Source organism: Bos grunniens, chromosome 5, assembly GCF_055505025.1.
Source record: "Bos grunniens cultivar Pamir isolate PY7600 chromosome 5, Bosgru_T2T1.0, whole genome shotgun sequence".
NCBI classification, from domain to species: domain Eukaryota; kingdom Metazoa; phylum Chordata; class Mammalia; order Artiodactyla; family Bovidae; genus Bos; species Bos grunniens.
The window spans coordinates 108,392,290-108,406,776 of NC_141169.1; the positions used below are offsets into that span (position 1 = coordinate 108,392,290).

The 14,487-nt window shown below is 46.6% G+C and overlaps 1 protein-coding gene across 7 annotated transcripts in view; it reads left to right on the forward strand.

The window, feature by feature from the left end:
* IQSEC3 (IQ motif and Sec7 domain ArfGEF 3) overlaps positions 1–14,487 on the forward strand; it is a 92,449-nt gene that overhangs the window by 17,830 nt on the left and 60,132 nt on the right. For all 7 annotated transcript variants that reach the window (XM_086402442.1, XM_086402443.1, XM_086402444.1 and 4 more), the window contains exon 2: positions 13,972–14,055. In XM_086402442.1, the coding sequence (XP_086258568.1) occupies positions 13,972–14,055 (84 nt within the window). The remainder of the gene's footprint in view (positions 1–13,971; positions 14,056–14,487) is intronic.

Here is a 14,487-nt window from a genome sequence, read left to right on the forward strand (position 1 = left end):
TTGAGCTTTAAGCCAACTTTTTCACTCTCATCAAGAGGCTTTTTAGTTCCTCTTCACTTTCTGCCATAAGGCTGGTGTCATCTGCATATCTGAGGTTATTGATATTTCTCCCGGCAATCTTGATTCCAGCTTGTGCTTCTTCCAGCCCAGTGTTTCTCATGATGTGCTTTGCATATAAGTTAAATAAGCAGGGTGACAATATACAGCCTTGTTGTACTCCTTTTCCTATTTGGAACCAGTCTGTTGTTCCATGTCCAGTTCTAACTGTTGCTTCCTGACCTGCATACAGATTGCTCAAGAGGCAGGTCAGGTGGTCTGGTATTCCCATCTCTTTCAGAATTTTCCACAGTTGATTGTGATCCACACAGTCAAAGGCTTTGGCATAGTCAATAAAGCAGAAATAGATGTTTTTCTGGAGCTCTCTTGCTTTTTCCGTGATCCAGCGGATGTTGGCAATTTGATCTCTGGTTCCTCTGCCTTTTCTAAAACCAGCTTGAACATCTGGAAGTTCACGGTTCACGTATTGCTGAAGCCTGGCTTGGAGAATTTTGAGCATTACTTTACTAGCGTGTGAGATGAGTGCAATTGTGTGGTAGTTTGAGCATTCTTTGGCATTGCCTTTCTTTGGGATTGGAATGAAAACTGACCTTTTCCAGTCCTGTGGCCACTGCTGAGTTTTCCAAATTTGTTGGCATATTGAGTGCAGCACTTTCACAGCATCATCTTTCAGGATTTGAAAGAGCTCAACTGGAATTCCATCACCTCTATTTTGGCCAAGTCTACTTTATTTATTTATTTTTTTTATTGATAGAATTTTCTGTGATGTTATAAGTGTGCTACATCTACCCTGTCCAATTCTACAGTTAATAGGTACATGTGACTTGTGAGCACTTTAAATTGTGACTAGTGTGACTGAGGAGTGAATTTTAAATATTATTTAATTTTAATTAATCTGATGCAAAGAGCCAACTCACTGGGAAAGACCCTGATGCTGGGAAAGATTCAAGGCAAGAGGAGAAGAGGATGGCAGAGGATGAATGGTTGGATGGCATCACCAACTCAAAGGATATGAGTTTAAGCAAGCTCCAGAAGATAGTGAAGGACAGGGAAGGGTGGCATGCTGCAGTCCATGGGGTCACAAAGAGTTGGACACAACTGAGCAACTGAACAACAACGATATAAATTTAAATAACTGCATGTGGCTACTGCCTATATGGAGCCACATGGTTCCAAGGCCACTTTTTATATTTAAGTAGGATGACAGAAGAAAAAGAAAAGCAAAAAGGCAAAATGGTGTTTGAGGAGGCCTTACAAATAGCTGAGAAAAGAAAAGAATCTAAAGGCAAAGCAGCAAAGATATACCCATTGAATGTAGAGTTCCAAAGAAAAGCAAGGAGAGATAAGAAAGCCTTCCTCAGTGACCAGTGCAAAGAATAGAGGAAAACAATAAAATGGGAATGACTAGATATCTCTCCAAGAAAGTTAGGGATACCAAAGGAACATTTCATGCAAAGATGGCCAAGTCTACTTTAAAGGAAGTTTTCAGGATTCCCATGCAGCTCCCTGCCCAAGAACTATTAGAGGGACTTCCTTGGTGGTCTAGTGGTTAAGAATCTGCCTTGTAATTCAGAGGATGCAGGTTCGATCCCACAAAAGACAACGAAGATCCTGCATGCTGCAACTAAGACCCAATGCAGCCAAATTAAAAAAAAAAAAAAAAGCCGTTAGAATAGATCAGCTGAATCAGCTAGCTGGGGGGCTGGGAAAAAATTAAAATATATTGAACTAATGAACTGGGCTGTGCAGGAGAGGGAATGCGAAGAGAGGGGAACTGAGCATATTATTGTTGTTTAGGGATGGAAGTTTTATTTGGGCTCCTCAAGAGCAGAGTTCTAGCTGTCCATCCATTTAACAAGTAGTTACTGAACATCTACTGCATGTCTGGCTCTGCTGTAGGTGTAGGGGACTCACAGTGAACAGATCAGACAAAGACTCAGCCACCAGGGAACTCACATTTGAGAGGAGAAGACAGATGTTCAACAAGAAAAGTAACTCATGTATATACAAACTCATTCTGACTGTGAGGAAAAATCAGGGAGAGATGGGAGGAGGGCAGTTCATAGGCAAAACCTCATGTAGGAGGTGACATTGACCAGAGTTTAAATAAAGTGAGGAATGGAACCACAGGAAGACCTGAGGGGAAAAGATTCTGTGCAAAGGCCCTGGGGCTGGAAGAAACACATGTGTTCAGGGAATAGAAGGGCAAGGTGGAGAGAGAGAGAGACAGGTGTGGGGCTGCAGGGCCCCTCCAAAGGGGTGTGTAGGGTGGACGCTGGGGGAATTTGAGCAGGGAGCAAAGTCTCCACTCAGACAGGAAATACTCAGGGGGCTAAAGGGGCACAAGAAGGAGAGCAGCTTGCAGTGAGAGCCCTGCAATGCAACCCACAACCATCTGATCTCCATTCATCTCATTCATTCAACCTTTCAACATCCACATACTAATTTCTACTATGCACTCAGCATTTTTGTATGTCTTTAAATCTCATTTTATCTATACAGTCCTAATGGGAAGGTATGATTATCCCCATTTCACAGATGTGGTGACTGTGGCCCAGAGAGGTTAAGTTGACCCACCAAGGTCACACAGCAACAGTGATGTCTTCAGGATTCACACGCAAGCTCTAGCCTCGTGCTCCCTGATGTAGCTATCCCTACTCCAGAGGAGTATAGGGGACTTTCCTGCGGTGGGGAAGTGCTTCTTGAGTCAAGGTCTGATCAGGAACTTTGTCCAGGGTTCATGGTCAAAAAGGCCGGTGGTCCCACGTGCCCCCCATGTGACACACTCTCATGCTGCTGAACTTGGCCTTTGGCCCACTCATCTATGTTGTGCCCTGAGGACTGGGCTTTAGGATGGGCAGAGTGTCACGTGCAGTCACGGATGGATGATTTGCAAGGTCCCCATGGGACATTGTGGGCTTCCCAGGCAGTTCAGACAATAAAGAATCCACCTGTAATGCAGGAGACCTGGGTTCGATCCCTGGGTCGGGAAGATCTCCTGGAGAAGGAATGGCAACCCACTCCAGTATTCTTGCCTGGAGAATCCCATTGACAGAGGAGCCTGGTGAGCTACAGTGGGTTGCAGAAGAGTCAGACACAACTGAAGTGACTTAGCATGCACTGGATATCATAGCCTTTCATGGCCACGTGGTCAGCAGGGTTCATGTAAGGGATGAAACATCCTTGGTCTCAGTCCTGTGTGTGCCCATCTGCACACGCAGGGTTGCACGTGAAAATATGTGTGTGCATATGTGTGTCTACACAGCCAAGAGTGAGTGCATGTGCATCCATGACACGTGTGCAGGATTGTGTGTGCGTAGGTTTGGGGTATCCATAGCCTCGCCAGCAAGGAGGCAAGGACTGAATGAAGCTCCTCCCAAATCTGCAGCTCGTAGTGTCTCCAGGAACCGAGCTGCCTCCTGCAGTTGGAGAAGGGGTCCTGATGGAATTCCTCCCTAGGGCATCTGTGGCTCCCTGGCTGCTCCATGGGGCGCTCGCCTAAGATGAGAGGAACTCAGCACAGTGCTGGTTCCCCACCCCGCTGTTACCAGCTGTGCAACCTCAGGAAACCCAGGTCACCTCTCTGTTCCTTACCTGCCAAGGGGAACAACTGGATCTAACCCAAAGATGAAAAGGTGTGTGACAAGATGCTGTATAAGCTGCAAGGGGCTGGAATGAAGGGAAGAGACAGCAACCTGGGTGCCCAGCAAGGTGCTGGTACCGAATGTGACAGGAACACACTGGCAACAAAAGCAGAAACAAGCAAGTGTGACGGCATCAGACTGAAACGCTTTCTCACAGCACGGAAACCATCAACAGAACAAAAAGGCAGCATACCGAACGGGAGGAAATATTTCCAAATCATGCTGTGATAAGCGGTGAATATTCAAAATGTATAAAGAACTCATACAACTAAGTAGCAAAAAACAAACCCGTTAAAAAATGGGCAGAGGGGACTTCGCAGGTGGCTCAGTGATAAAGACTCCACCTGCCAAAGCAGGAGGCATGGGGTTGAATTCCCGATCCGGGAAGATCCCACCAAGGGATCTAGGTGGGAGGAAAAGCCAAGGAAAAGCTAGGCCCATGCACCACAACCACTGAGCCTGTGCTCTAGGACTTGGGAAATACAACTGCTAAAGCCCTCGCTCCCAGAGCCTATGCTCTGCAAGAAGAGAAGACGTCACAGTAAGAAGCCCACATACCGCAACCATGGAGTACCCTCGTTTGAGACAACTAGAGAAAGCCTGTGTGAAGCAACGGAGACCCAGTGCAGCCCAAAATAAATTAAAAAGATAAAATAAAAACCACCATGAGACACCATATCACCCCTGTTATTACGCGGGTTGTAATCAAAAGGACAAGAAATAACAAATGCCGGAGAGGGTGTGGAGAAAAGGGAGCCCTCGTGCGCTGTTGTGGGAATGTAAATTCATGCAGTCGCTATGGAAGACAGTATGGTTCTTCAAAAAAATTAAAAATACAGCTACCATATGATCCAGTAATTCCACTTCCAGGTATTGATCCAAAGGAAATGAAAACAGGATCTGGAAGAGATAGCTACACTCCCATTTATTGCAGCATTATTTATAATAGCCTAGATATGGAAACAATCTACATGTCCATCAATGGGTGAATGGGTAAGGAAGATGGATCCACATATGTACATATATATGTATATACACACACACATATATAATGGAATATTACCATCCAGCCATGAGAGAAGGAAATCTTGCCTTTGTGACACCATGGATAGACCTTGAGGATGTGATCCTAAAGTATTTGTCTAAAGAAAGACAAATACTGCATGATATTACTTACATGTGGAATCTTAAAAAGAAAAAAAAAAAGTCAAATTCATAGAAACAGAATGGAGAAAACTGGTTGCCAGGGGCTGAGTGTGTGGTGGAGGAAATAGGGAGAAGCTAGAAATGGGGTGTACAAACTTCACCTGTGAGATGAATAAAGTCCGAGGAGTGAGTATAAAACAGAATTGATAGCACTGTGTTGCATAATTGAAAAGGAAACAAAAGAATGCACTAGACCTAGGCAGACCCCCAGGCCAGCAAACACTGAACAGTAATGGGTGGCCAGCAAGGGATGGGGGTGTGGAGACACAAGACGTGGTGTTTGCTGTTCGTTTGGGAAATAGAGCAGCTCATTCAAGAATGAAGCCTGACCCCAAAGGCTCACTTTCAGGATGGTCACAAGCGCTGGCCAGGCCAGTTGGTGTTGTTAGATGTCAGCTTCTTCTTTTTCCATGGACTTCTCCCCCCACGGGGATGGGTTCCTCCCATCACCGTGGAAAAAACCCAGCAGACCACTTCCCAGGAAGCCAGGGTCAGGGTGTTTCAAGAAGGAGGGTTTGGCCGATGAATCTGTGGAAGAGTCAAGTCAATGAAGCTCGCTGGGGGCTCCCTGGGGAAAGCTCTGTTAGGGCTCCAGGGAGGAGCTACATCCCAGTGAGTTCCAGGAGATCAAGGTGAGAGGGAGCGCCTGTAGCAGACGGCTCTTTCTGGGGGGGTGTAGAGGAGAGGGGAGGGTGTAGCCTGTGAAATGGGACAGCGTTGAAGACCATCGAGGAGGAGAAAGCCTTACGAGGGGGCTTGGAGAGAAGGGATCACCCTCCCTGAGGGGGAAGAGTGGCAGAAGCAGGGTCTTTAATAACAGCTGACAGTTACTAAGCAGCTGAATATGAAAGTGTTAGTTGCTCATTTGTGTCTGATTCTTTGTGACCCCATGGACTGTAACCCACCAGGCTCTTCTGTCCATAGGATTCTCCAGGCAAGAATACTGGAGTGGGTTGCCATTCCCTTCTCTAAGGGATCTTCTTAACCCAGGGATCGAACTCAGGTTTCCTGAACTGCAGGCAAAGTCTTTACCATCTGAGCCACCAGGCAAGCATCTATTGTGCGCCAATTTCTATTGTAAGTGCGTGTGTTTTAACTCATCTCACCCTCAGAACAATGCTGTAGAGAAGTTCTATCATTAACCCCATTTGTAGATGAGGAGACCAAGATAAGGCGGGTACCGGAGAGTTAGGCAGAATTAAACAAGGAGGCTTCCTCCAGGCAGTGAGACCAGGAGTGTTGGGGTGAGCCACCAAAGCTCCTCTCCAACACCATGGAGACTGGAGAGGTGGAACAGGCTTAATCACCTCATGAAGAGAGCGTCCAGTTAGAAGAAGAGTTTCCCAGTTGTTTTTTAAAACAAGGAAACTTTTCCCCCTACCCTCCACATCAAATCTGATGGCATCCTAACATGTAATTAGACCAGATCAGAGCTCCGGTTGGAGTGTAAGTTCCATGCCCAGCCTTCTCCACTTGCCTTCTGACTCCAGGGTGGCCCTAGGGGCGGCCGATAGGGCCCTGAGGCTCCTCAGAACCCAGGAGAGAAACACAGGGTTTCTGCAGGACCGGACTTCTTCACATGAACATCTAAGAGCCAGCAGCCTGTTTTCAGGGGAATCCTCTCTGAGAGGGAGACCAGGGTAGCTCTTCCCCCAGGCTCTGTAACCCCTATTCCTTGGCAGCGGGGGGACACGGATGAGATCGAGGTTCCTCACCCACCAGGATCTAATGCCTGATGATCTGAATGGAGCTGATGTAATAAGAACAGAAAAGGGCACAATGAATGTAATGCCCTTGAACCATCCCGAAACCATCCCCCCACCCCAGTCCATGGAAAAACTGTCTTCCACGAATCTGGTCCCTAGTGCCACAAAGGTTGGGAACCGCTGGACTAGATGACCTTTAAAGCTCCTCCAAAGGAGACTGGGCAGAGAGTGAGAGGGAAACAGAGGCTGGAGAGAGGGAGGCCCACCTGATCTTGCAGCCCTGGCCTGACTTGGGGTGGAACATGGAGCTGCGGGCCTCCTAGACCAGGGTGACATTTCTGTATCTTTCTGCCCCTGGCTGCTGGGACATCTGTCATCACTTGCCTTATTATTAAGACCTTTCCAAAGGTTTCTGAGGAGGAGGTACAGTTGGCAGACTGCATTGAGGAGCAAAGGAAGTCCACCCTTTCCTTCTTGCTCTTGGCCTGCGGGAGGGGCGGGGGCTGGGAGGAGGAAGTAGGGAAGGCACCTGGCAGTCTCTGCTGGCCGTGAGCTGGGGCCGCTGAGTCCCTCAGTTTCCCAGACCAATAGCAGTAATAGACTTCCAAGGCGGCACGAGTGGTAAAGAACCTGCCTGACAAGCAGGAGACGTAAGAGACACAGGTTCAATCCTTAGGTCAGGAAGATCCCTTGGAGGAGGGCACAGCAAACCATTCCAGTGTTCTTGCCTGGAGAATCCCATGGACAGAGGAGCCTGGTGAGCTACAGTCCATGGGGTCACAAAGGGTTGACAGGATTGAGCGTCTTAGCACCGCACAGTCATGTCTGTGTGTCTGTGCTGGGTTTATTAGGTTTCTTCCAGTGCAGTTTTGCATTTAAGTCTTACTGAATCCCCACAAGTCAGTAAGATGCACAGGGCAGGGATAAGAGCCTGGTTTACAGTGATCTGACAGGTTTACAAGGTGAGCCTGGTTTACAGGCCAGCATGTGGAAAGGGGCCTGGGTCTCCATCACCAGCTCCTGTGCTGTTGCTGCTGCACTTCTTGGAACATCCCTCCCACCCCCGCTGCAGGCCCCCGGCCAGTATTTTCCCAGCTCAACCACCCCCACCCCCAACTTTCTCATTGTCCTGCTTTCTGGCCCCCTGGCCTCCTTTGGCTCAGTTGCAAGCCATCTGGTCTCTGAAAATCCAATCTAACAGTTGAAGAGAATGAAAAAGTTGGTGTTTTTTCCTGCTGCGTGAGGGCAGGGGGGTGGTTAATAATTAGGTGACCCGGGGGCAATGGGAGGAGGGAACTTAGAAATTATTCTCAAGATCCTTGATGAAGTATCAAGAAGTGAGAAGGGGAAGAAAATATTTTGGTCTTAAAAAAATCAGCCATATTAAGATACAGTTACATAAAATAAAATCCTCCCATATTTAAACGTGTAGGTTGTGATTTTTGACAAATGTCTACTGCTATGTAGCTACTTCTCAAGTGACAGAACATCTCCACCACCCCATGACCTCTTGTTCCCTTCAGCTTGAATCTCTCCGCTTCCGTGTCACTGAAACTGGTCTGCTTCCTGTCACTACGGATTTGCCTTTTCTAGAACCTCACTCGCATGGAATCATGCAGTGTGTGGACTTTTGTGTCTGCTGTCCTTCACTTACTGTAAGGCTCTTTGGAAATTCATCCACTTGTTGCCTATATGAGAAAGCTTATTCCTTTTTACTGCTGAATAGTATTCCTTTGTATAGATATGCTACAATCTGCTTATCCATTTACCAGTTCATGGACACTTAGGGTTGCAGGGTTTTCTTTTCTTTAACACAAATCTCTCTCCCTTTTTTTCTAAAAATACTGCCTCTACATACATGTAGAACACATGGTCCATATGTGTGCAGGGTACATCATTTACTCAACTTACTAAGGCTTGGTGTGCACATGTGTTTACGCTCCTTGAATTAACTCTGGGCCAACTCCATCCCACTCCCACTCCTCTGACCAGGGCACAGAGGCTCACAAAGCAGAAATCATTTTTTTATTTTATTCGGTTGCACGGCATGTGGGATGTTAGTTCCCCGACCAGGGATCAAACCTCTGCCCTCTGCATTGGGTTCTCTAAGAGTTAACCAACAGAGTGCCGGGGAAGTCCCTGGAAACCCTCCTGTTAGTCACACAACTCGAGAAATGAATATTTGAACCCAAACACTTACATGGATATTTAACCTTTTTACGTATTTTATTTGATTGTGGTACAAACACACAATGCAAGATCCACTCGCTTAACAGATTCCTGGGTATACATTGCAGCTACTGGCGCAATGCTGTGCGGCAGGCCTCTAGGAAAAATTCATCTTGCACGACTAAAACTTTATGTCTGTTGATGAGCAATTTCCCTTCTGTCCCCTCCCCTCCCCCATCTAATTCTCTAGTCTCTAATTCTGTGAGCTTGACTATTTTAGGATCCTCATTCATGTAAGTGGGATCATGCAGTATTTGTCTTTCTGTGACTGGCTTATTTTGCTTAGCATGTCTTTAAGGTTCATCCATGTTGTCAGATACGGCAGAGTTTCCTTCTTATTTTGTTCCCATTTTTATGTATTTGTTTTCTTTCAGCCATAGCACGCCATCTGTGGGCTCTTAGTTTCCCAACCAGAGACTGAACCTGAATCCTGGGCAGTGAGAGTGTGGAGTCCTAACCAACGGATCACCAGGGCATTCCCAGAATTTCCTTCTTTTTAAAGGCTGAATGGATTCCACTCGTATAGAAAGCATTGTCTTTATTTGTTCATCCATCTTTTAGGTTGTTTGTGAATCTTGGCTTTCGTGAATAGTACTACACTGAATGATGTGCTGTGCTCAGTCCTGTCTGACTCTTTGCAACCCCATGGACTGTAGCCCGCCAGACCTCTCTGTCCATGGAACTCTCCAAGCAAGAATCCTGGAGTGGGTTGCCGTTTCCTCCTCCAGGGCTGCACTGAATATTGGAGTGCTAATATCTCTTTGAGATCCTGGTTTCAATTTTTTTGGATAAATACCCAGAAGGGAGATTTCTGGATCATGCAGTAGTTCTATTTTTAATTTTTTGAGAAACCTCCATACTGTTTTTCATAGCACCATTTTTTTCATTCCTACCAACTGTGTACAAGGGTTTTAATTTCTCCACATTTTCCCCAATGTTTGTAGTCTTTGTCGTTTTTTTTTTTTAAGAATAAATATCCTACCACGTGTGAGGTAATAGCCGCTTGTGATTTTGATTTGCATTTTCCTGATAGTTACCTCGAGCATCTGTTGATATACCTGTGGGCCATTTGTATGTCTTCTCTGGAAAAATGCTTGTTCAAGTTTTTAGCCCACTTTTAATTGAGTTACTAGGTTTTGTTGCTATTGAGTTGTAGGAGTTCTTTCTGTATTTTGGAAATTAACTGCTTATCAGACATATGGTTTGCAACTATTTTCTCCTGTTCTGTAGGTTGCCTTTTTACTCTTGATTTTTTTTTTTTTTTGCAGTGCGGGAGTTTTTTGGTTTAATGTAGTTCCACTTGCCTATTTTTACTTTTGTTGACTGTGGTTTTGGTGTCATATCCATGAAGTCATTGCCAAGACCAATGTCATAAAGCTTTCCCCCTAGGTCTTATGCTTAAGTCTCTCATCCATTTTGAGTTGATTTTGTGCACAGTATAAGATATGGGTCCAAATTCATTATTCTGCATGAGGGTGTTAAACTTTCCCAATACCATTTGTTGAAGAGATGATCTCTTCCCGTTGTGCCTTCTTGGCAACCTTGTCCAAGATCAACTGACAGTGTATGTGTAGAGTTGACAGCTTCTTACTTCTGGGAACCTTTGCAGCTGTGAACAGTTTCATGTCAATATGTATTTTTATTTATCTGGGGTAAATACCTAAGCATGCAATTAGTGTTAGTCATTCAGTTGTGTCCAACCCCTTTGCGACTCTTCACTCTGTAACCCGCCAGGCTCCTCTGTCCATGGAGTTTTCCAGACAAGAATACTGGAGTGGGTACCCATTCCCTTCTCTAGGGGATATTCCTGACCCAGGGATCAAACCGGGGTCTCCTGCAATTGCAGGAAGGTTCTTTACTCCACCAGGGAAGCCCTAGGTATGCAGTTACAGGAGCAAATAGTGTGTGTTTTAACTTTATAAGAAACGGCCAGGGTCCTTTCCCAAGAGTTGTGCCGTTTTACATTTCCACCAGAAGTGTGAGAGTTCTGGGTACGCCACACTCTTCTCAGCGCTTGGTGTTGTCAGACTTTTGAACTTAGTCCTTCTTGTGGGCGTGCAGTGGTGTCTCATTTTGATTTTCATTTGCATCTCCCTAATGACTAGTGAGGAGAAGGCAGTGGCACCCCACTCCAGTACTCTTGCCTGGCAAATCCCATGGACAGAGGGGCCTGGTGGGCTGCAGTCCATGGGGTTGCGAAGAGTCGGACACGACTGAGCGACTTCACTTTCACTTTTCACTTTCATGCATTGGAGAAGGAAATGGCAACCCACTCCAGTGTTCTTGCCTGGAGAATCCCAGGGACGGGGGAGCCTGGTGGGCTGCTGTCTCTGGGGTCGCACAGAGTCGGACACGACTGAAGCGACTTAGCAGCAGCAGCAGCAATGACTAGTGATGTCAGTATATTTTCTTTGGTGAAGTATGTATTCAAATCTTTAGTACACTTTTCTATAAAGTTGTTTGTCTTATTTCTTAATATTAATTAATTAATTTATTTCTGGCCATGCTAGGTCTTAATTTCTTTTCTCCAGTTGTGATGAGTGGGGCTACTTTCCAGTTGGAGTGAGTAGGTTTCTCATGTTGCGGTTTCTGGGCTCTAGAGCACAGGCTCAGTTGCTGCAGTGCACCGGCTTAGTTGCCCCGAGGCATACGGAATCTTCTCGGACTAGGAACCAACCCCTTGTCTCCTGCATTGATAGGCAGATTCTTTACGACAGAGCCACCAGGGAAGCCCCTCATTACTGAGTCATAAGAATTCACTTTTCTTAACAGTGTCTTTCAAAACAGAAAATTTCTTTTTATTTCAATGAAGTCTAATTTATCAACTTATTTCCTCCGTGGTTTGTGCTTTTTGTATCCTACAAGGAGATCTCTGTGTCCTCTAAGTCACAGATTTTTTTCTATGTTTTCTTTGAAAAGTTTTATAATTTTATTTATACATTCATTCAGTTCAGTTCAGTCGCTCAGTCGTGTCCCACTCTTTGTGACCCCAAGGACTGCAGCACGACAGGCCTCCCTGTCCCTCACCACCAACACCCAGAGTTTATTCAAACTCATGTCCATCAAGTCGGTGATGCCATCCAACCATCTCATCCTCTGTCATCCCCTTCTCCTCCCACCTTCAATCTTTCCCAGCATCAGGGTCTTTTCCAATGAGTCAGTTCTTCGCATCAGGTGGTCAAAGTATTGCAGTTTCAGCATCAGTCCTTCCAATGATCTCCTGTAGGATAGACTGGTTGCATCTCCTTGCAGTCTAAGGGACTCTCAAGAGTCTTCTCCAACACCCCAGTTCAAAAGCATCAATTCTTAGGTGCTCAGCTTTATTTATGGTCCAACTCTCACATCCATACATGACTACTGGAAAAATAAAATCATTAGGTCTGTTTATAAAATTATTACATCTGTTACTTTAAGTCTATGATCCAGTTAGTATTAATTCATATATCTATGGTGTAAGATATGGATCGAAGTCCATTTTCCATATTCAACTGTTTCAGCACCATCTGTTAAAAAAGTTATTATCCCTTACTGAATTATCTTGGTACTTTTACTACAAATCAATGTACCAAGAATCAGTTGATGTTTGAGTCTATTTCTAGCCTCTGCTTTTGGTACAATCTGTATGTCTGTCCTTATGCCAACACCAAATTCTCTTAATTTGAGCAGCTTTAAGTCTTGAAAACACACAGTGAAAGTCCTGTAACTCGTCTATGTATTTATTTCTTTATGGCTTCACTGGGTCTCCGTTGCTCTGCGGGCTTTTCTCTCGTTGCAGTGAGCAGGCTACTCTCCAGTTGCGGTTCGCGGGCTTCTCATTGCGGCGGCTTCTCTTGGTGTGGAGCATAGGGCATGGTCTCTAGGGCGCTCGGGCTTCTGTAGTTGTGGCACACGGGCTCAGTAATGATGGTTTGCAGGCTCTAGAACACAGTCTCAGCAGTTGTGGTTCACGGGCTTAGTTGGTCCACGGCATGTGGAATCTTCCTGGACCAGGGATTGAACCCGTGTTCCCTGCACTGGCAGGCAGATTCTTAATCACTGGACCACCAGGGAAGTCCCTATAACTTGTTCTTGTTTCTCAAAGTTGTTGGCATTTCTTTCTCGGTTCTCCTGCTGGGTGTCCCCTCGTCTGTCCATCCTCTGCCGCTTCCCCCACTACAGGACCACATGTCTCATCAGTCCCCTCAGTGACTCAGCTGTGTTTATGGCCGAGCCGTGGAGTCCTGAGTCTGAATACAGACGTGGGAGGTCGTGGTTGGGCAGCCTCCCCTGGTTCGGGGCCTGGCCGGGCGACGGCCTCATGAGCTCTTGGCATTTGGTGCTTCCTCTCCCTCCGGCCAGCTGGCGTCTCTGGTCTCTGACTTTCCCCTGGCAGTATTGCCATTCTCTTCTCCACTTCCTAGCTCTTTTGAAATAAGAGATGGGGTCCGCTTCCGGATGAATCCCAGCTTCTCCTCTTCTTTCAGGCCACGCTGCCTCCTTTTTTAATTTTTCTGAATTCCCTCTGTGCTGAAACACACACAAAAAACTGAGCCTCAGTAAATCAAGACGTCGTCTGTGTGCTCAGTCACTCAGTCGTGTGTGCCTCTTTGCGACCCCATGGACTGTAGCCTACCAGGCTCCTGTGTCCATGGGATTCTTCAGGCAAGGATACTGGAGTGGGTTTCCATTTCCTCATCCAGGGGATCTTCCTGACCCAGGGATCGAACCCGGGCCTCCCACATTGCAGGTAGATTCTTTACCATGTGAGCTTCTATAAGAGCTTTGCATCTTTGCATATGATTAGCCAAAAATGTTCCCTGCGTGCAATTCTGTGCATCTTGGATGAATAGACCTAGTTCTGCCTTGCTGGCCGGACCTTAGTGGGCGGCAAGGCTATGGAGGACTAACTGTGATCGTGACAAAAGTCAGGGCTGAATAGATGGTACATCCACGTGGAGGAGCCTGCTGCGGGGACCGGGGTGCAGAGGTAGAAGAGGTGGGAGGGCTGCGAGCAGGAGGTGGTGTCTGCAATGACGCACGTCCTCCCCGGGCAGCGTTTGGGACCTCGGAGTTCCCCGGGGGGCAGCATGCTGGGCAGAGGCGCCTTGTGGTCAGAGGGCACTGACCTTCTCCCTCTGCTCTGCCCTCAGGAATGAGACCGTGCTGCACCAGTTCTGCTGTCCAGCCGCTGACGCCGAGCAGAAGCCCGCCTGCTCCGACCTGGGCCCCCACAGGTGGGAAGAGCCGCTGCGCGTCCTCCCCTCCCCACCTCACCGTCCTCCACCCTGGGCAGAGCACACACCGGGGGCCCACTCCGCTTCTTCCTCCCTAGTCTCGCGTTTTATTTGTTTTTACCTCCTTCCTCATGTTTCCATCTCTCCTTCCTTCTTCCAGACCCCAGATGAGCCATTGCTGACTTTTAGATCATTATAACCCTACTGTTCAAATCCCAGATCTATACTCGTCCCCACTAAACAGCCTATAAAAAGTTCACCTGTTTAAACATCAGGGGAAATTAACTTGATTCTATCTACATGTCTTAGTGGTGGGTTGTCTGGCACCCAAAGGTGCCCAACTAATAAGAGGACCCATACTGCCTTTCTTACTCAAGACTTGCATTTTTCTTGATAATTTTTCTCCTTCCACGAAGGAGCCAAGATAACTTT